The sequence below is a fragment of the Diprion similis genome, chromosome 6, assembly GCF_021155765.1.
Source record: "Diprion similis isolate iyDipSimi1 chromosome 6, iyDipSimi1.1, whole genome shotgun sequence".
Lineage (NCBI taxonomy): Eukaryota > Metazoa > Arthropoda > Insecta > Hymenoptera > Diprionidae > Diprion > Diprion similis.
This window is the reverse complement of record NC_060110.1, coordinates 18418569-18442156: the sequence shown is the minus strand read 5'-3', so window position 1 is coordinate 18442156 and position 23588 is coordinate 18418569. Positions and strand designations below refer to the sequence as shown.

The following is a 23588-nucleotide window of genomic DNA, read 5'->3' as shown; positions in this document are numbered from 1 at the left end:
CATATAGATGCCGGGCAATGTACTGATTAGCGAGAGAGCTATACCTCTGCTGCCTAGGTACACAACAATCCTCCTCCCCGTCGGCGTCGGTCTAACCAGCCATGCACAAGAGCCGAGGTTCCCGATTCACCCCGTGTGTACATACGTATGTACCTCCGCATGTATGTCATTGTATGTGCATACATTGCATACCGATAGGTGCATGTATAACCTTACACCATATCAACGTCCGATAGTTATCGGTGATATCGTTTTTCCCTTTGACTAAGGGCGGCGGCAGAGGGCGCTGACGTCTAGGACGGGCTTCGTATCTGCGTAGGTAGGTAGGTGGGTAGGTGGAAGGGTGGGTGGGTAGGTACCCAATTTCACGCACAGTCAAGTGGAATATAATCAGGTTTGGCTAATCGCGTAATTCCATCGGCAAGTTGTGCTCGGTGGACTAGCGACTAGATCAACCTCACGCACGACGGCGTTCGATATTCAAATTTCAAATTCCGAACAATAAGCTTGACTTTGGATTGACGCTGCTGTAACATCTGCGGAGATGTAGGTATACGATGCTCGGAAACATCGGTTCTTCGTTGATCCGTGTGACAGAGGCTTGTTGAAGGGAATTCTTGGCCATTTCTAACTTTTTTCTCTTTTCTTACTCTTTCTTTTCATTTTTCATACTCCTTGTTCAAGGCAAAGTCTCATTACACCGGTTTACCGCTCTCCTGAGATATGGTCTACAGGTTCGAGTCGGCGAAACATGTTGTATATTGCTTGCCTCTCGTACAGCTGCAGGCAACTGGCATTAGGAACATTCATTGTCGTGTATAGGGTAGAGAGGAGAACCCTCGAAATTTGTCATTTCAGGATAAACCGAGAAGGTCGGATTCCCCCTTTAGAAACGTCCAATTACCCTTGTAACACTTATGAACCCGTGTACAAAAAAAAAAAAACAATATAGTATAAAACGACACCACCAATTTTCAATTTTCAATCAATTTTTTAAAGTGTTAACTATCCCTTGAAATTAAAAACCACAGGGTTAAAAATCTCTCACAAGATTCTCACATTGTAAACATACAATTATCTAATAATTAATCAGAGGCTACAATTATTCAAAATTTCATTCAATTACAAAGTAAGTACGAGAAATCAGAGAACTAAAAATATACGTATAACAAGTGACCTCTGACCAACTTGCAAATAGATTCGGTACAAAAAAATTCTCACCTCCTTTCCGCATGCAAATGCATCATATAAGATCTTCAAGATTAGATTAGACCGAAGATAATTCTTACGGAGCAATTTCTAGTAACGGGAAAAAAAATTGAAAGATCGTATTCACAGCAGCTAAACACCTACAGTATACAGGCAAGGAGGAGAATAGAAATAAGCGTTGAATAAAGACGGTAAACAAAAAAAAAAAAAAAAAAAAAAAAAAAAACCCCAAAAAAAACAAGTTGACAAAAAACCTCGAGGCTTTGAAGTGCTTCGCACACTGCAACGCTAAATTGAACGTATCTCCGTATCTTTACTATCACACACACACTGTACGAGGACGGACGTAGGTACAACCCCAAGGCAGGAATGTCGCGATCCACGAAAGGGCGATGGGGTGAATGTGAATGTGGGGGTGAGGGGTGAGGGGTGAGGGGGACTTAAGCTTAAGGTTAATTTATTCATTGGATGCACCCGTGGTTCACTCGTGGTCGAGCATAGCTCGACGTAGGTACCTACCTATCCTACCTATAGCATCCCCGGATACCGGGATACCGAGTCTGGCCACCGTCTGGTAAAACTATACGATCCCAATCCCTGCCTGCCAGGCCAGCCACCTATCTATGTAATGTACCTGCCGAGATAGACGTTATAGAAAGCGCATAGAGTTCCCGTCGTCCCGAAGGATTACGGAGCTTATCGTAGCTCGCTGTCCAGCCCTGTACAACGAACGTCACCATAACCGCGTCACATAAGTTTGAGGATGTTGTATTTATTCGTCGGTCGTTGTAAACCGAGGGATTAGAAGTTGAAGTTCGTTTGAAAATCTCTCCACTTTTTAACGTGCGGGAAACTGGGTGTTAAAATTGAGAAAGATTGCAGATTGTTATCCAAAATTTTTCGTTCAATCGATTTTACGTAAAATTGTTCACGTTGACTTTTTTTTATAAAAAAAATTGTCCCATCGTAGCTTGAGGATTTTACAACATTCAGTCAATTGTAATAACAAAGTAAAACACTTTGTTTTACATACTCGACTATTCAAAAGTTATTTCAAGATTTAGAAGCTGTAAAACAGTGATTTTTGTTTTAATATCTTGTTACGTTAACGTTACAATAAACGTTTGTCAATATGAATTTTCTGAAACTTTGTTTGAAACCAATTTTTAACAATACGTTCACGTTTCTCAATTAACTCTTAAGTTATTTATCACAATCTTCGTGATCATTTTGCACAAAATTACAGCTATGGCCCAGAATTCATTTAAAATATAAAACTAACCAATATAGTTTTTAGATTTTAGAAAAAATTGTGTAATAAAGTTATTGATCTAAGTTGTATAAAGAGTCGTGCTGCGTCACTGAAATCTCACGAATAAAAATATCTCTACAATTAAATTCGATTGAATTAACCTCAGCCACTACTTTCGAACTTCAGTTTCACCACAATTCTTTGACGTCTTACAAGAAAGTTATTCCTGCAGTAAACTAAAAAATAAGCGATACGTATTTTTATTTCATCTACCATGAAACCCTTAAAGAGGGCGAAAACAACCTCCAAAAATGGACACCCAACGGAGTGATTTCCTGATGCGCTTGATCAATTTCCCCGAAAGAACCGCTAAAATGTTTCTATTAATAAATAAATCATATCAACGTTAAATTCATTCCAATCCATCAACGCATCAAGAAATCAACCCACCGAGTGTCCATCTTTCAAGCTATTTTTCATCCCCTTAAACTGTTCAATGTCAGATGAATAAAAATACTTTTCGCTTAGTCTTTAGTCAACTATAACATACTACAAAAGAAATCGAATCTAAAAAATCGACCTGGGATACCTTCCTTCTCAGTAACGAGAGTCTTTTTTATTCGCACTGTACTGTACGTCGTTTGCGAGCGAATGAACATCGGACGCCTAGTATGCACGAAGACACCGCACACGGGGTGTAAACCACAGGGATTTCCGCAGAGGTTTGAAAGTGAGCCCGAGGGGATGGATGCGGATGTGCATCACTTGCCGAGTATCACGGCCACAGGGGACATCGGAGGAAGGTGGATGGAAAGATACGCGACAGACGAAATATTTTCCTATGCAAGGTAAATCCAGCCCGGAGCTGCACGTCGAATCCCGATTGCGGGGGGGGGGGGGGGGGGGGAGGGGATGTCTTACGAGATATTTTAATCAGAGGATGGACACGCGGGTAAAAATACGGTTTCGCTTTCGGAAACCAAATACAAGTATACCTGTGTATAGACCCTAGCCGATTCTACAGCTAGATCTATGGTGTCGGTAACACAGGGTTCGATTTCAATTCTCATCAATAGTTTATGCGGATAAAATTTTCGGGATAAAATAATATAGACAGGTACGTGGGGAGGGAGGGGTAAAAAGGTTCCGATAACAAGGCCGTGCGATTTATAAAGGACGCCGGTTTACTCGGCGAATAAAAGTCTCAACGATCGTGCAGAATATTATTCCAAAGAGGATGTCGAGTCTGATCAAATTTCATCGACAAAATTCGCTGAATCGTATACCTAATAGGACTTTTTCTTTTTCTCCTGCGAACACTGAAATCCCTTCAAAGTCTGGAAAGTTATATAGGATTTATTATTGCGTTTGTATGCAAGTAACAAATAAGAAGAGAATTTTCAAACATTAAGGAAAAAACAAAAATACACAAAAGTGTGTAATTTATAGTCTACCGTGTTCATTTTTTCAACAACTATTCGTGAAAATTATTCTATTAATTAAGACGGAGAGGGTCCGTCCAAATCAATCAATCAATCAATCAATCAATGACTCTAACCAAGCACAATTCTAAACTCTAGAGTTTTCCAAAACTCGAAATGTTTTCACTGTTCGAAAAAGCAAAAAAAAAAAAAATGTCAAATTTGAGGCAACGCCGTTGTACTCGATTAAACTATCACGATTGCAGGTTTTTCGAATTAAAATTTAACAAAGCGATGAAACAAATATCTCGTAAATCAACATTATTGATGATTAACATCATAATATTCACTTTTTCCCAAATTTTGATAAGTCCCGTCTCTCTTTGCCTGCGTTATTATTAAGTAATATTTAATTAATTAGTATTTGCAATATTCGATTAATATTTTTGCAAACTTGCTCAAACGCGACCTCAATAATCTATATTTATATCCAAAAAGATTGAAAAGTTATTCACTGATCATACATATTACAACGAATTCTTCAATAAATAATGGAGGACAAGTAGTGGGAGGGGCAGCGAAATTGATGGAATTGATAAAAAAACAAACAAACAAAAAAAAGAAAGAAAACTTACGTGCCGCATTTTCTCGAAATCGAGACAAGGCCGTGGCACATCTTCGTGAGGTGGCCGATGACGTTTCCTGGGACTGCAGGCGCTGAGGGCGTCCGTATCGGCGTTGAGGTAATTGATGAGGGGATGAGGCCTTGGCCGTGATCTGGGCCGAGATGTTCGAGGCTCCTCCATCAAAGCGTGGAACAATTTCACTGGCGGGGATAAGGATCGACCGGGTTTGCACGCGTCGACCGGAGGCGACGTGCAGAATTGGACCGGCTGCGACATTGAATTTCTCAGGAGACTCTGCACCTGCGAAACAAAACGTCCGTCGCGTTTTAGAGATAGCTGATATGGTGAGCATACCTCACATTGCACACAAGGTGTCCATATAAGTCAGAATCTAAAATTTCAAATGATTTTATGATTTTTCCAGGAATTTAAGTACCTCTGGCGCGTTTATTTGAATAAAACTTGTGTAAAAACTTCCCTTCAAATATTGTACATAAGGATTTGTCAGTATTTGTTATTACTTGTCGAAATATATTTGAATAATGTTTTTTTTTTTTTTTTTTTTTTTTTTTCAAATTGATACTGGTTTTAAATTTTATTAAAATGAATTTTTTGAATCGATCACTTTTAAAAAAAATTCTATTATGTGAAGCGAAATTTAGGTACCTAGAAAATTCCAGGATTATTCAGGAGGAAAAAAATTCCCTGAGACTTTCCAGTAATTCCAAGTTTTTCATGGAGATAAGACACCCGGGCGCGTTATATGTACAATTTGTACATACACCGTTGATGTCAATCGTCAGCCTCGAAGCTTCGACAACTTTGCGCAAATCTCTTCGCCTTACGTTATACCTATACCTATAGCTATACTTAAGCCTATACCTAAACCTAAACCTATACGAACGTGACGTAAGTCGTAAGCCGTTTGCCGCGTACCGTTTCGACCGAGCAAGTCGCCTAACGAGCGTAAGTACCCGTCTTGTAAGTGACCTGGTGTATAACGATGTGCAGAAACTGTTCCTTCTACCTCAGGATGGCCACAAATTTTTGCAAAAACAATCCAATCGCACTTCCAGGTTTTCCCGGACCTAAAACCTAGTTTTCCCTGACATTTTCGAAGTTCTAGTTAAAAGTTACTAAGACATAAATCGTTCGTATTATTAACTCTATATTCGGTTGGAATTCAATTCGAATTGAAGAAAAATGTAATGTAAAAAAAAGTTGGTTAAAGCCAATTTTTGTTCTCGACGAAAAAAGGTAAACTCGTTACCTCGTAATTGATATTTTCACTTTTTTCAGTGTCCAAATTAAAAATCCTGACATTTCCAGGTTTTTCTAGGTTTTTCAGGAGTGTAGCCACCCTGTCCATTATGGAGAGTCCTTGTTTCGCAAGGTTCGAAGTACGAGACTAGTATTGAATCCTAGAATCGTCTATGATGCTGGAAACAACAGCAAGTATCGTGCATGAGGTTGTTTTCAATCGGAATGTGCTTCTCTAAGTGGTCTTGTACTCTGTTGAAAAATGAATGCGAGCTGATCTTTCAACGAATTAACGCGTGAAAAAGTTTCGGCACTATAAGGTGGTTCAATAAAATTCGATCAATGGATCGCGCGTCGTATGATCGAAAGTAAAGTCGAAATCTCACAAAAGTGTGTAGCGCGAGTGAACCGAAGCCTCGATATGACATGCTTATTCAAGTATACAAAAATAAAAGTTCAACGCAACTTTAGCGAAGATGGAGTAATAAAACAGGTACAATATACTAATATATATATATATATATATATAATATCAATATATTATACGACATGAAGGTACCTTCAAACTTTCTGCATAAGATATAGAACGACCGGAGAAATGTAAAGAGTGACAACACCTACAATTGCGAATTCCGTGGACATTTATTGCCAAAGAATTGTAAGAAATTATACCAAGAGTAGAACGTCAAGCGGGTAGAACGATGACGGTGTATTATGAAAAATTGTACCTGATATTATCCCGCAGCGCATACCGTCGTACAATGAAAGCTCCAGTTGTCAACAGAGATTCAGCATCACCGTGGATACGCGGCTGTAACGAATAGTCGGAGGAGCCGACATTCCAGGTTCAATTTTTCACAATTCACGTTTGACCGTTATACGCGACGCAGTAACTCGGAAAGAATTTTTGCAATAAATGTCAAGAATTGTGGAAGAAGAAGGCACCAGCAGCAGCAGCAGCAGCAGCAGCAGCTGAGTGCAGATCGTCCCTTACCGTAACGCGTTTTCGCCTTCCAAATTTTATCTACAAAGTATAAAGTCGCGAAAAGTTTGAATTAAGTACTGCGTATACGGTATTGTCAAAAGATTTACGATAACGAGAATCAAGGAATGTCAATTTTTCTCCCTAGTTTTGTAAAGATTCACTTTTTATTATTACATATACCATGTGCTCAAAGCTTCGACCAACGCGTAAAAAATTATTTTCAACGAGATCGATAAAAACGAAACTTCTGGATAAAAAAAAAAGAAAAGAAAAAAAAAATGTCGTTTGAAAAAAAATTACCTCAGGATCTCTCAAAAAATTTTCTCTTTTACACAAGAGAAATATCTATCTATGTAAATACTATGATATACATTTCTCTCTATCTTGTTTATTGTAAATTCCGACCTCAAAGTTTGTGAAAAATATTTAAGCTATCAAGATTTGTATAATTTCGAAAAATTAAAACTATGAATAATTTGAAAAAATTAAATTGAAATAAAGAAAGAAGAGAAAAGAAGGGAAAAAACATATAATCAGAAAGATTCGTTTAAATTTGCTTTATAGTTTAGAGTAACCGCAAAATCATCCGAAAGTTGTTTAATTCCGCAAGTTCTTGAAAATGATTTACCAACACCTTGCAGCGCGCGGTAAACGCTCAAAGCTGAAAGAGAAATTGAAGCTGTCTCTGCGTTCCAAGCTTCCATTCGCTAATCGTTTTGTAACGACGATACGTCTTGCAGACGTCGTCGTCGGGACGTACGTATAAGTTAAGTTCGTTTCGCCGTCTCTGTGTAACGTATACCCTAGAAATTCAGCATTTCGTCGATGCTGCTGCAGCAGCAAAGAAACGGGTTTGATTTCAAATCGGAAAACAGTTGGAGCTGAACGTCGCTCTGCAGCTTCGGGAAGTTTTTTACCTGACTTTTCTATACAAGCTCCCGGATAAGAACTGCACCACGGCGGAAGATTGAAAATGGAAATTAAGTTAAAAGCGTTCGTCCATTATCCACGAGCGCGACTTCAGTGTGCGTGTGTGTGTGTGTGTGTGTGTAGATTATAATTATATTCGGAATGGTGCATAGTTTCTAGTACCCCATGTGGTAAAAACTTCTTTTTCGAAAAACCATTTTCTTTTTAATTGAAATAAAAATCTGTTATTACCTACCATTGAATCGCGTGCACTTAACCATCTTATCTATTCCAGACACGTGCGACATCTACTTTATTTTATATATATACATAAAACTAAATCGAAAATTTATGTAGATCTATATTATACGATGAAAAATGAAGGAAAATAATCCTAAAGGTTTGAATCAATATTTAGACAACGCGAACAATACGAAACAAGAGTTTTCAACTTTTTCAAACCCCCTGAAGTACTTTATGTATAAATATAGAGATATATAGCCAAACAACTCGATCCACCCATCCAATCCCACAGACAGAAATAGTACCACAAAAACGGGTTGCAGGTAATCGAGAATTTATAGTAGGTGAAATTACGAAATTTCTCATCGGCAATAATGATATGACCAAGCAGTCAAAAAACGAACCATATGGCGAAGGAGGAAAAAAAAAACACCTGATGTTGTCAGACTTTAAGCTCAACCACAACGTGTACATAAAACGTTATTTCCATCTGGTGCGAAACGTAATTGACGCTGAGCAACGCGAAGCGACGTAACAACGACCCGAATTTTATTTTGGCTAACAGCCAACGTCGCGGCGATATTATATTTTGATTGAAAAAAAATTTGAAAATCATTCAACTTTACGAAGAAATCACAAAACGATCTTGTTAAATTAATCACATAGTAATATGTTGAATACGGTTGAGAATGTTGACAAAAATTGAGGTTGAAATTAGTAACGTTATTGCAACGATGCCTGTCGTTGATACGGAGGAGAGAAAAATCGTTATTTCGCAATTTCAGTATTATCTGAAATTCGGTATTAACCATAATGAATGAAATACATGCTCATTCATAGTTATAGCAGTTTAGAGTCATCGAAGAGAGTTATTTTGAAATTGAAAAATGGTGATTTTTTTCTCGGACCTTTCGTTGCGTCAACGTTGCCAACTTAAATCTCGTTTCAAGGAGGTTGGTTGGCCAAAAATCAATATTTCTTTACCAATTTTACTACGAGATAATCGTACGAACATTATTTTGAAAATACGAAAATAAGAACTACCGGAATCGTGAAGAAAAGCTCCGACATCGATGCTTCGTGCAAAATCGCTTCAAAATTGTTAAAAATCTGTTAAATTCGAACAATTTCATTTAAATAAGGGCCTCATTTTATTACCAAGAATATTTACCACAAAGTCACTGATATATGCATAAAAAATTATTTCACCGTGCAACAAATTTGTAGAAAATAGTTTTCCGAACTATTCGAACAACCGTAAAATGAAATCGAACCAATCCGTTGAATTTTGCATTTTTTTTTCAAAACAATTCCCTGCTTCTGTATTACCGAAGATCGCGATCCCACCTTCCGAATATAATAATATTCACAATCTGTTCCTCCGTCTCGTGATAAAAAAAAACAATAATAATAAAGAGCACTTGAACGTATATATAATTCAACAATTCATCAAATTCAAAAAATTCGTTAAATGCACCCAAAACGTGTGGTTAACCTAAAATCTAACCTCACCAAATACACGTGTGTATAGATTAAAATAATCGGCACCATCTACGAAGGAAATAGTAACGAAATAAAATCATCAAATAATTGTTTCTTTCGTTTTTCTATCATTTTTCTTTCCAACCGAACATCGTAGTTTCAAATAAATTTTGTTTGTCCTCTTTCCAAGCTTCCACAAAGCGTTCAACCCGAATCTTGACGAAATCATACAACTATATAGACACAAAAAATTCGTGTAAAAAATTACCTCCTCGTCGCTGGATCCCCAGCCGACGAATTCCCCCCTTCCCGTTATGCTGTTGGGGGTAGAGAAAATGGCGTCACCGAGATCCGTCAGGGTCTGAGAACGATGGATCTGCAGCTGACTCTGCAAGGTAGGACTCCAGCCGTGATTCGATTCGCAACTGACCTGGGACCATTTCCTCTTCTCGGGGACGGTGACCGGCCTGCACAACTGACTCGCCGGTGTCCTGGGCCTGTTTATCACCTCGAGTTCCTCCTCGGAACTGTGCTGATCGTTGTAATTGAGGAGAAGTAGGAGATTCGCTCTCCTCGATTGCCCGTTACTTGCCCCCCCGTTTCTCGACGACTGATTACTCTGCTTGGGTTGCGGTCGCTGCTGATGCTGATGCTGATGCTGATGCTGATGCTGATGCTGATGCAGGTTCTGGGCCTGGGCTAAAACGGCGCCCGCGAAACAGTCGCCGTTTACCCGGTCGTCGACCTTACTCCGGGACGCGAAACAGGGCCGAAATCCAACTGGACATGGCGCCCCGAGGTCGCTGTCAGATGGCACCGCGCTGTCCGGTGGTCCAGGACTCTCCATACCCTCCATAACTGCAACACCAAATTCAACCGCACTTTGGATTATACAATTTTTACGGAGAGTTGAAAGAGCTTTCGGTTTTACTTTCGACGTTTCATTATACCGTGAAGACGCACGCGATATTCGCTGAAGGAAGTCGTAGTAAGTTTTAAACTGCGGGTCAAAATTAAATTTAGAAGTAAATTGGAAGATCTTGATTAAAACTGTAACGCTTTGTTTGCAAAAAAAACAAGGGAGGATCACTTGAAATAACGTGACGGCACTGTAAAGACATTGAAATTATTGGAGAAATCAAAATTTTTCACCAGCTTTAAAATCGTCAGTATTCTATCGACTTCTGTAATCTTGTCACGTAATTTCGTTGATCGATTTTCTACGATTCACAAAGTGATTTCAATTCATAACGGGCAATGATTTAAGAGCGTTCCAGGTGATTTCCAGTCAAGTCATGTGTTTCTATGCACTCCAGAAATCACTAAAAATTGCCTAGAATACTCGTTAATCATTGAGAATCAAAAGTGACTTTAGAGAAATCCACGGTAATCGTTCGAAATAAAAATTTTAACAAATTGAAATGATTTACTTGATTTTTTACCGAATGACGACAGTTCCAGTTTTCACAAAATCGCTAGAAAATTACTTCAATTCATCGTGAATATTACAACAACAAAACAAAGATGCAACTTTTCTCACGTATCGTATAAGTATATGCATATGGTATTACGATCGACAGAAATTAAAGTAAATAAAACTGACGGTTATCTCAACAGTTTGAATATCAACTTAATTCACAGTAAATTAAACATCAATTCATTATGCAGCTCAAATATATCTGTACATTATTTCTTAGCCTTCTAATCCTCGATCCATTAGACGATCGAACCAATCTATACTTAATTGAGATTGATAGAGTGCTGAAGTTGCCTTGCAAGGCAGCAATTAAAACGGCATTTTTTAAACCTGTTCAAGTGTTGCTGCTTGTTTTATAGTATAACCGTTTAATGCGTACAAGACAAGGTTTACCGACACTTGGATAGCGTCATTTATGGATCGTATCGGGCTTCTCTCCGATTCATCTTACTCACAAGATGGTAATTAACTAGATAATAAATACCCTGCAGGAATCTCCATGACGAATTTCACGTCTTGAGTCGTCAATAAATTTGTTAAGAGGCGTTGCATTCAACGTTCATTATCCACATAACTAACAAGAATTTCAGATAATCGAGCCACACGAGATGACTCTTCGAAGATCAGTTTCAAACGCAAACATCTCACTTTCTACGAACGATACGGCGAAAGAGGATGTAAAGAAAAATGCCCAACACCGAAGAGTTGTTTTCCACCATTTCGATACCCACGGAAGGAGGATGCGTCGTGTGTGTATAAAGGAGGTGAATAGAGAAGGAGGAGGAGGAGGTCAAATCGAGAGCTCGGGAAAAGCTATTGACTCGCTAAAGCGATAATCAATGAAGGCAATCCAGCGTGGCGAGAAGAAAAGAAAAGAAAAGAGGAGAAGAGAAGAGAAGAGAAGAGAAAAGGTGAGAGTCTCGTTCTCACGTACGACTGCAGTACTGCAAATGGGCAACTCTCTTTTGTCCTATGGAATGCCCAGAATGCACTTCTAGCAATGCTTTCCGCACAATTTTACCTCTCCGCTGAGTTCTTAAAGAGAGAAAATCGACTCGTTACCAAACAGTTTCTACCACCGCTGCTTTTAGCTTTAATTTCGCATCATGCAGCGATGTTCGGTCGCTGCAGCTTCGAAGACGTAAAACCGAGAAAAATCCCCGAGTCGCGTTATTAATGTTGTGAGAGAAAACGACGGAGAAGGTGAGTAAGAAAAGTACTCGGACTAGTTGCTTATAGATATACCGAGAAATACAAGTCTATAGTCGAGGTATCAATCGATGTTTATTTAACAGTTGTCTGACGTAAAAGTGAAGGATATTCACAACGTCGATAGCATTGCATAACAAAGAAGACGAAATAGGGTCGAAATAACTGACGAGTAAGCGAGTCTGTCTCTGACTTGCAATTGCATCAACAGCTGACAATTATATTGTATAAAATTTCACCCATTTTCTCAATTAATTTTACATTAAAGAAACGTACCATGCAAGTTTAAGAATCTCAAACTAAATTCAAATAATAAATTATCAGTTAAAACACTTGTCAGCCAATTAAGAGATTAAAATTAAAAGCAATTGGATAATGAAAATTATATTCCTTGTCTCAATTATTTTCCGAGATAATTTCTTTCTGCAGTAATATTTCCAGTCGAATAGAAGAGAGACTTAAAGAGACGTATCATATGACTATAGGTTGAAATTGCAGGTACCTATACATAGAACGAGAGGTGAAGAGAAGAGAAGAGAAGAGAAGAGAAGAGAATAAAAGATGTTTTCAGGATAACCATCATTGCCGCGCACATCGGTAACGGAGAACCTGCCGTCTGGCTGGCTGGCTTTATCGTAATGACTGCGTTTACATGGAAGTATAAGGGAAAAAAGGAAGGTAGGAAGGAAGGGCGGTAGGTCTGCTCACTGTATATCCCTGGAGTAGTTACCTCCGTCGGCGTTGTTAGCAAGGCACGCTGTAAATGGTCCTTATTACCGGGGCACCGGTGCAGTACCTACATAACAGCACCGCGGAGTGCATCAGAAGCAGAAGGCTTGCAGGAAGCTGGATGCAGAGGGACGCGGGAGATGTGTGAAGGCGGTAAGAAATGGGCGGGAAAAAAAAATAATAATACATATATATATATATATATATATATATATACATATTTATACGAATGACTGAAAAGTAGAAGAATAATCCATCTTCCTTCATGCTGTGGTCGGTTTCACCAAGTAGAGGAGAGGAGAGGAGAGGAGAGGAGGATCGCGACCAACCCAGACGATTCTCGTGAGTAATTCCGGTAGTTAGTACCTCTGCATACCAGGATTAAAACGGCGGTTCGCTTTGTCTTACGCGTCATTTCACGTCCTCGAGAACTAATTATTGTCATCGGTAACGACGCCGCGTCGTGTAGCGTCGCTGCGACGTTCCACAGAATCGGTGTGGACCAAGTCCTCGTCTCGTGGGTTGGTAACTGTTGAATTGATTCTCCTCAGCTTTGATGAATAACGGTTAGAACCAACCCTCTTTTGGGCTAGCTGAATCCGATTATGACATATCCGAAATTGCGTGGAATTTAGAACAACGAACAGATGTGTATAAAAAATAACAAATACCGTGAAACTGAGATGAAAATTGGAGTAAAGCGAGAAACATTTCCACTGGGAAAACGATGACGACTATAATCGACTTCAGTTTCTTTCATTCTATGGACACCGCGCAAGGAAAAACAGTTGGTTGAATCTACGTTGTTTCACCAAGTTGAGAAAAACACGATTTTTTGAGAAGGGGGGGCGTATTTTCTCAATTTCCACGCAAGTTTTATTAATATTCATCGAAAAAATGATTAAAGTACACGTTAATACATGTAACTGAACGTCAGGGAGAAAGTAAATAAAAGTTAGTTATTCTACAAAGCACTGGTTAAGTTTTTTTAAATTCCTTTTACGTAAAGTATTGTTTTTTGTTTTTTTGTTTTCAATATATGTGCACTTTGATTAGTCGCAACAATAAGAATCATACAAAAAACGTAGTTGAGGAGAGAGCCAAGATGAAATTTTTACAGTATATATTTACGTTCTAATTCTTTTAGGGAACATATATTTGAAAAAAAAAAAAACTCGTTGCGTTTTTTAGTTTTTCATGTGGATTTATTTTTTTCAAAGGCGAAAACTTCCGAAAGCGCTAAATTTTGAATTTTTCACCGACGAAACTTAGAGTAAAGATATCAAACTTTGACAAAACATCAAAGTTTTGAATAGTCCGAAACCAGACGAGTTCAAAGTTCCGAAAGTGCGAAAATGAGAAAATTTAAAAATCTGATAAAACGAAATTCCAAATTATCGATGATTTTCAATTCTCTGAATTTCCGGCTTGGTGAAATTTTCACTACCTTGATCTTTCTTTGTTTTAGAATTTCCATATTTTTACGTTCGGAATCATTGTAATTTTGATTTTCAATTTTTCTGATTTTTTCACACTCACTCGTAGAGTAAACTACACTGTCTGACAAGTATATTTTAATTCTTGGAATTTTACTCTATCGAACCGTTATTATTCAGAATTTTGTTCTACCGTAACTTGAACTTTCAAAATCTTGCATTCCGGAACTTTGAGTCATCGAGTTTCCGACCATTCGAAACTTTTTCGTTTCGTAAAAGTTTGATTCCTTCACTTCAAGTTTCGTCACCAACTCAATTCGGAATTAGGTACTTTCGGGACTTTTCAAATTCGGAACTTTAACCCCACCACGTTATCCACACATACATACATACATCAAAATTATACCATAATAAACATTATATCCGTAGAGAGAAGTAGTTTTCATCCGAACTATAACTTCAAATTACTAAACACTATACCACGTGTTCAGCGTTATTATTCGTCGAAAGCTCAGTGACAACGTCGACGAATCGGTTCGGAATTTTGTCCATAATTATAATTTCTCAATTTAATTCTCAATTAACTCAAGTTAATACCAAAGGTGTACCAACAACGCTGCGATGCACAAGTCCACGCGACATACAAACGTCGCAGCGTCAGAAAATTACGGTATGTGATAAACAATTTGGTATCGACACATCGGTGTTAATTAAATGCTTGTAAAACTAACCTAGTGTGAAATCCACTCGTCACTAGCTCCACACGCAAGCATCGAACGTTCGTATAAAGTAACTAAGTAAATAAGTAAGTAAGTAAGTAAGTAAGTAAGTAAGGAAGTACCTTTAACTGCGGAAGCAAACAACCTGCACGGCATGGCACTCTTCTTGGGTTAGGATAACTTCGACATTTCCTACAACCGACCACGACCACGACCACGAAGCCGTCAATCTTTACCACCGTCCAAATTACAATCTTATATCCATTCTATACACACCCACACACACACACACACACACACACACACAGACAGACACACGTTATACACGCACCCTAAATTCACAAAACCGCTTTTGATAAAAGACCACCACTATACACATACCAAGTACAAATATCACTTAGATATTACGTGTGTATAATACAATTTCGGTGCTGATTGATTGCAGACCGATTTCAAGATCGATAAGAATTAAAAGCGACCTTTGGATCGCGCTACCGATTCGATTGCGTGTTCGAAAACGAATAAAGGGACAAATTTCCCATATACTCCATGGTTATAAATCATAAATTTTACTACGACTTTAAGATCTTCGATATTTGCACGATTGTGCTAATTGAAGGGGATGAATCAACCGAAACGTCGATAACGATCAAAAGCTTGGCATAATTTTGTGACGTATGTCAGGGGAGTTGGCGAGAGAGGGACGGGGGGAGGGGGGGGGGAGGACTATTCGCACGGGTCACTGATGGTTAATTCAATGTCACGATCAAGGCGAAATTTCTTCAGTATCAGAAGGTTTCGATGAAATGAACCGAGCGAATGGTAGTGGGTGTTTACATAGAGAGAGGGTATAGGGATTTGGTAATGTAGACTTTCCTCTATTTACCCGTAGGTATCTCACGGCTCAGGGAGGTTGAAGCTAAAGCTGGCCATTTTCCAGGGACGAATAATCAATGTCACAAATTAACGGCTTGGAGATGGAAAATTTTCCACTCCGCCTCGTTTACCGATGGTTGAAAATATATCGAAGATAAGAAACGTTCAAATGTTTAATTAAAACATTAAAGACGGCTCTGCTATACGTCTCTGAAAAAAAATTGGGAAAACTTCAGTGTCGTTGGTTCGAAATCCGGTGGTTAACGATCGTCTAGAGGGCTATACAAGAGGGTGAAACTCCCAAGGATTGATTTTTCCCTTTATACGCGTGAAACTGACGCGTTATATGTACATATAATACATGCACACATGGGTAAAATGATATATATATACATCATATATGTATAACAATAACGCAACGTACGCGCCAACAATTTCACCGTCGACGAGTGAAATTGACTTTTTAAATTGACAGCTTTTCCGTACGTAATATATATGTGTGTGTACATACATCATAGAGGTATAAAGTATAACCTGGTGCATATAATATACACAACGTAGGTATGTAAAATTATTACATAAGGAAAGAAAAAAAAGAGAAAAAAAATTGGTAAGAGCGAATATATACATATATATGTATGTAAATTGTACATACATACCTACGTCAGGCGTTGCTTTGAGCAATAAAGATTTAAAAATTGTATACATTTCATCGTATATTTACGTCCAACCATATAGGTATAGTATATATATATATATATATATATGTGTATACACACGTTAGATCGGCGAAATGTTTCCGCGAAATTGAGGCAATAAAATTTCAGTCGATGAAACGAGTAGTCAAGAAGAAATCATGGCGAGATGGAAAATTGGAGAAAAAAAAATACCGACGGAGCGTTGTGCCGTCGAGAAACTTGATGCCGAGGATGATCCGCGAAAATTTAATGAAAAAAAAAAAAGGTAACATCGCGAAACCCCGGCGAAAAATGACGTCAACCTTACCGCACGTGTAAAGTATATTTATATATATGTATATGATAAATATGTATAAGCGAAGGAAAATATAATTGAAGATGAAAATGAAAGACACAAGACTTAAACCAATCGTTTAGCAAATCAGTTACAACATCCGTTCACCCTCTGCGGATATGCTTGCAATTTTCTTTACGCTTTCAGCCGCACCTGAAACGGAATTGCCGGAATTGCGAATGAAATACAGACATGACCCGCAGCGATTTATACAACGAAAGTGAGATACATAAGTCCTCCTCCTTTTCCGCAATGCCGGTCGTTTCATCGAGCTTTGGCCAATCTCCCGCATCAACAGCCCGTAAATGGCTATATACAAGGTCTGTCCGAATGTTCCGCAGAGCCTATAACTCATTTCGCGCAGATATAACCCAGAGAGGAGGGAAAACAGCATTTATCTCTGACGTTATAGTTCGCTCTTTAACGCGCGGCAGACTAGGACCGAGCTCTGCAAAAATCCCTGGAACATATCGCATGACAATAAAATGATCACTGATTGACTAGATATATTTTCCGTACCTAGATATACTATAATATAGGTATATATCTATACTATACAAGATCCATCCAAGGTCCAAACATTTCCCGAGTATAAACTGCTGGCAACGGAGGAAAAAAAGAGAAGAAAAAGAAATAAAACGCCGAAAAAGAAAAAGGATCTAGAAAAAAAAAAAAAAAAAGAAAATCAAACTACCGGGACAATAAAGTCCGCATTACACGGCGGCTATGGGGGTGATCAACTATCTATGTAAGTTAAATAATAAAACAGGAATATGAGACATTAGTTATACGGAGAATGATAAAAGAAGAGCTTGCGGTACGGCATTTATATGATGTATCTACGCCCCACCAACTGACGGGGTGAAAAAAAATTGCCAAACTTTGTCCGCGGCTACAATTTGACCGCGATATCGCAGATATTTCGTTTCTTCTTATATATATATATCGCTATCTGCTACGCGATACTCAATCTGCGGTAAAGGAGGAGATTTGAATGGACGGGCTGGTGTTTTTTCGTTTTTTTTTTCTTTTTTGTTTTTTTGTCTCGAAAAAGTTCTCGAAAAGAAAGTCAAATTTTTCTTCAACTTACGTATATACCTTCCATCCCCGCAGTAACAACGCAAAGGGCCAAGAAGACAAACCGTAAAAGTTTTCCATTCACCCGGAAAACCGTTTCTATAGTAAAAGGATACATGTATCCAAGATGGCTTCCACGTCGTCGTCGACGTCAGAGCCGTTCTATTATTCAGTACGGAGTTGAAGCATGGCAAGTACACGTTGTCCAACGGTGCAGTTATACGAAGGGTAAAACCGACAACGATATGAGACTGCAGTTCTATACATCTGCAGTACCTGGTACTAACATGATTCGTATGAACGTTGACGACGTCGTGCAGGAGGCAGTGAGAAGAAGAAGTCGTCAGAGTCACAGTCTTTTGGTTTCTAGCCAAGTATATTTAATTACAATACCTAAAGGTGGGGTAACAGAATTTGATTTCTTTTTGTTTGTTTGATTCTTTTCGTCATCTTTTCTTTTTAGAAAAATGGGTATAAAGGGAGTCGAAAGCTAGAGGGAAACCAAAACGAAGGAGAAAATATCGCGTGACGGGGACAAGAAGAAAGAGAATGACGATGCAGGGCGAATGACGAAAAGGGTAGACGAAAACACATCAACGCATGGACACGGAGCTGTGAGGTTTCGTATTATAGCGCAATCGGGTTGAGAGCCGGTCGACGACGGATTAACTAATCAATGTGAAAGCACCCTTATGAGAGAACGAGTACTTGCACGAACGGTGCTCGTCCATCGTATTTCGAGGAAATAGCGCTGATCCCTCGCACTTTACAGCTGAGCCAGTCATTCGCACGGACAAGTTGTGTTTTACCCTTTCGAGCCCGCGGACGAACCTGGAAACTCTGTGTAATGCTCTATGATAAGGATCTATTTTCTGCTGGCAAAGTTGACGGAGAAGGTGATTTAGAGAGTTGGCGATTTATTCCTTATCTCGTATAAAACCCTTGATTCGGATGAAAATTAACACGAAATTGGAGATTTTTAAGGTTGGTAACCTCGAGAATTTCCAAACCTCTCTGTATATTGAAATAGTTAAATAGATATATGGAATATCAGACGGTGAAAAAAAAAAAAATTGAACTAATGTAAGAATCGAATCGGACGGAAGTAGTTATTACAGTCAGCGATGTGAGGGAGAAAGAAGTATGGTGGAGGAAGAAGAAAAGAAGCATGGACACACAAGGGTATAAGAGTAGAAGCGAGCGTTGCTCTTTCCAATCCCGTAGCATCGAGAAAGCCGAAGAGACAAATATTTGCAGACACGACATCGACGTGACACGCGCCACCAACCGTTGCCTCCACTTTCTTTCTTTCTTTCTTTCTTTCCTTCTTTCTTCAAGTTCGGTAGAGGGAGACTCCGAAGAACCGATATAACCCAAGTCTAGAGTCCAGAGTGCTCTAGAAGATTCTAGAGTCACCTCTCTACACCGGCTACTGTCATTCGTGGAAGGGAATATCTATCTGAAACTTAGTAACGCGCACAAGAGTTGGATAAAGAAAGAATCAGGCAGGCAGGCAGGCAGGCAGGCAGCCGCTAACGTCACGGATGTCTATTCAACGTGTTACGGAGTGTATAACATAACCCCGGCAGCAGAACTTTGCCCAACAGTTGAACCCTTTTTATGCCGAGAAGGGATTCCTTTGTTCGTTCGTGACGAGGGACTGCGCTCGAAGGTTCAAGGGACGTGAACGCTGTGAAGATGGGAAAACGGGAGCCGACGTAACGGAGTATAGGGTGAAGGATAGTGCCTCGGGAGTAGGGTAGGGTAGGTGAATGTATGAGCCAATGGTAACGATGATTGTCACGGAGAAGTAAGACGAACCCCTTTCTCTCCCTCCCTCTCCATCTCTATCTCTATCTCGCTATCCGAGAGAATTCTGCTGCGGTGCGAAATTTCAAGATAATCCCGCGACCGCTGTATTATGCAATTAGCATATTAGCCGTTCCGTTCCGTTCCGTTCCGTTCCGTATCCGAATAGGCTGGTTGGTTGGTTGGCTGGGTGACTGTCGGTCCCCAGGTGACGTCGAGCCGGGGGTTGAAGTACGGGGGCGCAACGGGATGGCAGAGAGAAGCCGGGTGGTAACTGGAGAGAAACTAATGTGACAGGTGATTTGATTTAACCAGCAATGCCGCTAGTTTCTCGCTAACCCCCGTTTATTATGCAGCTGTTTGTCTGACGTTTCCAGCGTCGACTGACTATCTCTTTCTCCCTTTCTCCATTTCTCCATTTCTCTATTTCTCCACCTCTCGACGATCGTCTAGAGTTAACGCCAACGAAAGGAATCAACCAATTACTTTGCACCCGACATTCATCCGCAAAAGTACGCGCCAACTGCACATATACATATATATGTACAATGTACATACACACATACACACATCTTGCAATATGACACCAGGCAAAGTGTCGCGGCGGCATTCTCACCCTTGGAAAATGATGATCCAATTCGAAGCCAAGGGGGTTAACATTGACACTGGATACGGACATTAGCGGTTGTTTACCTCGCGAGATACATTCGCTGATACTAGCAGAGTCACGTTCGAAAACCCCTCAATTAAGAATAGCATAATTATTAGTTGTTGTTCTTCAGTTGCCGCGTGGAAGATTTTGGTGTGATAAACTTTTTACCAATCAAACAATTTCATTCGAGTAACTACATGTTGCAGCATTGCTGATGACGTGATGAGACGGTAACGGAGCATTACCAGGAATCTATGAAATAAGGGTGGTTTCAGAATTTAAGCTGCTTTTTAGATGCTAACTAAAGATTAGTGAACAGTACATTGTAAAAAACTAATTCGTAAACCAATTATTCGTTTCCCGATTCTAACTTAACGTCGGCAGAACATTGTAAAAACATAGTTATCCTGTAGAAAGAAAGAGAAAGAAAAAAAAAATGGAACACCTAAATTTCGATTCAGTCATCAAATTAACACCCAAAGACTATGTTACTCGTGGTAACGTTTCTCCGAATACCGAAATCCTCGCACTTTATCACGATAGCCATATATGAGGATGTACCTATAATAAGATAATAATACGCAGGTGATGACGTCATGCAGGTTATGTCATTGTCTATAGTATACTAGCATAGCCCGTAGGGGACGACGATGCGAGTAGGTACCTCGTGGGTGTTCATGCTTGTCCCAGACGTCCGCGCGGAGGTGTCGTCGCGTACCTTGTGTGCATTACCCAGCAGCCACCTGCGTCATATACGCACATATAGAGGCAGATATGTGTACCCGGGTTTGACACAGATACAGCGGTAAACGCGGTAGGTGGGTATACGGTAGTCCGGTAGTGGCACGGAACAATGGTCAATGTTTGTTCGGTTCGTCCCTTCAATTTCCGGAGGCGGCGGCGTACCTCCAGTGGTGATGTTCCTGAACCAGGAGAAGGTGAGGAGGTGAGGAGGTGAGGAGGTGAGGAGGTGAGAAGGTGAGGAGGTGAGGCGCGGCGGACGTCACCCTCCCGAAACGGTGCTGACGCGAATGACAACGTAAATACGACACGACTACGTCGACGGCGACGACGACGACGACGACGGCGACGACGTCTCCCTCGACGCCAGCCACGCGTCAAAGATTTAAGTTCCATATTCGTAGTAGATTGTTTGGATCAAATCACTAACAGCCATACTGTAGTAATATTTAGTTACTCTTTAAAAATAGTGTCATTGGTGAATGGTCTCATGGTTCAAGACTGGTACTCCGAATGACAGTGGTCTCTCTTTTTTTTAAGACTGAATAAGCATCGCCGTTTGAATCAAAGTACGATAAGCCAGAAAACATTGTAACATTTTGAAAGTTCTAATTATAAAACCTTTCCTTAGTTCGTTTTTATGTATAAATTAGCTTGAGTTATTCGATTTTTCTGTAGAATTATTCGTACTACGTTGTTGCTTTCCTGCCTGTAATCATCGAAGCAAACAGCGTTGCAGGATATGTTTAAAACTGTTTTCCTATTTCTTTCACCAACTTTCGATTCAAACAGTGAAGTTCATTTATCTTTGTAATAAGACATCCTTCTCCAGAAGACAGTTAAATACATACCAATGTCAAATCTCCACGCGATGACATGCATAATAAATTCAAGCACATAGCCAAAGAGGAACGTCCATACCTATAACCTCCGCATAGGCCATACAATAGGTCCTTTATAACCGTATAACTCGAGTGTAAAAGAGCGGTGTAAATTTTTTTTTTTTTTTTTGTTCCCGCGGAATAGGTAGAAAGGAAGTCACGTTATGAAACTATAACACAGCACGAGAGTAGGGAGTCAGGAAATAAAATGAGTTAAGAGGTAAAAGGTCGCATATATGCTTTCATTAATATAAATTGAACTGCCACTCAAGCCCGCTAGGTTTCCCCATTCGTTACGCAGCAGCAGTAGCCAGCAGCTTTGCAGACCCTCGTCGTCGTCGTCGTCGTCGTCGTCGTCGTCGTCGTCGTGGTCGTGGTTACTGTAGAGCATGCGAGAACCCATACCCAACGGGGGGTTGCCGTCCGTCGCCGTTGCTGCTAACTTAGCCTACAAATATTTGTGTTCCTTTAGTTTTACGTCGACGAGACTTCTTACACATGTGTGTCTACGCTCGTGGGAAGGAAGAGGTATGTATGTACAAAAGCAGCCCCGAATACGTTCATCGTCAACAAAACACTCAGGCTAATGCGAGTGCTCGAGTATTATATTATCGTAACGGGGTAGCGGAATGGTTATGCCTTTTGCCAGTAATAAGTGGAAGTGTTAGTAGAGAAGAAAGACCGAAAGACCGAAGGAATGGAAAACACGCCGGGAGTAGGTACCTGAAGCTCTGTATAATACCTTCCTCCCACCACCAACAGAATGAACACATTCTTCTAAAGTAGCTACTGCCTGGTATAGCCAGTTCTATTCGTAAATTACACACGGTGACACGCAAGCAACCATCCAACCATCCAACCATCCAACCAACTAACCGAGCAAATACGGTGACAAATACTAAGTAGACACTGTAGCGTGACCGTATTTATACAAGCGTTTGAATGTCAGAATGATTTTCGTCTGACAGGGCTACACCATGAATTCCGTGTGAAGCCCGTGAAACACGCGAGAAGTGTTAGCGATAGTTCATTCGTGCCTGGATAGTCATACGACATGACATGCGACAAACGCATACCTGCGACACCATCCTCCTCGAACGAGTCTATGAATTTCCGTACAAGAGTTGTAACGAAAAATCTTCAACCATAGAAAAGTCTGCAGCAGTTTTCCACCATCAAAGTTACAGATATTATACACAGAGAGTGTCGTCGAGTACTTGAACTAATTCATGTGGCGCAAATAGATGAGGTAACTGTCACGTCTCTTCGTTTCCTTTTTTTTTTTTCTTTTTTTCTTTTTCTTTTTCTTCTTCTCTGGCGTTTTCATTCTCGTCGTTTCAGAGGGTGGCTACACAGCAATAAGACTAGAGATATCACAGCGAAGACGGCCATTTGGTGTTAACTAATGAGGAGGATAAATTCATCCCTGAAACGGAGACTGGAATTGGTGCCTGATTGGTGTTGCAAGTTACAAATTGCACGAGGGTCATTCGAGTTCAACTAGGTTGTTACTCGTTGTAAGATTAGATAGAAATAGCGTATAAATCGCATCTTCATGCCGAC

General features: G+C 39.8%; 1 protein-coding gene across 2 annotated transcripts in view; it reads right to left on the bottom strand.

Moving 5' to 3' along the window:
* The window catches only part of LOC124407386, a 110769-nt gene that overhangs the window by 43292 nt on the left and 43889 nt on the right, over positions 1-23588 (bottom strand). The window contains exons 3-4 of one of the 2 annotated variants that reach the window (XM_046883485.1): positions 9656-10245; positions 4522-4808 (exon numbers count right to left, since the gene is read on the bottom strand). In XM_046883485.1, the coding sequence (XP_046739441.1) occupies positions 4522-4808; positions 9656-10245 (877 nt within the window). Of the gene's footprint in view, positions 1-4517; positions 4809-9655; positions 10246-23588 lie in introns of both variants that reach the window. The other variant, XM_046883486.1, reaches the window with a different exon arrangement.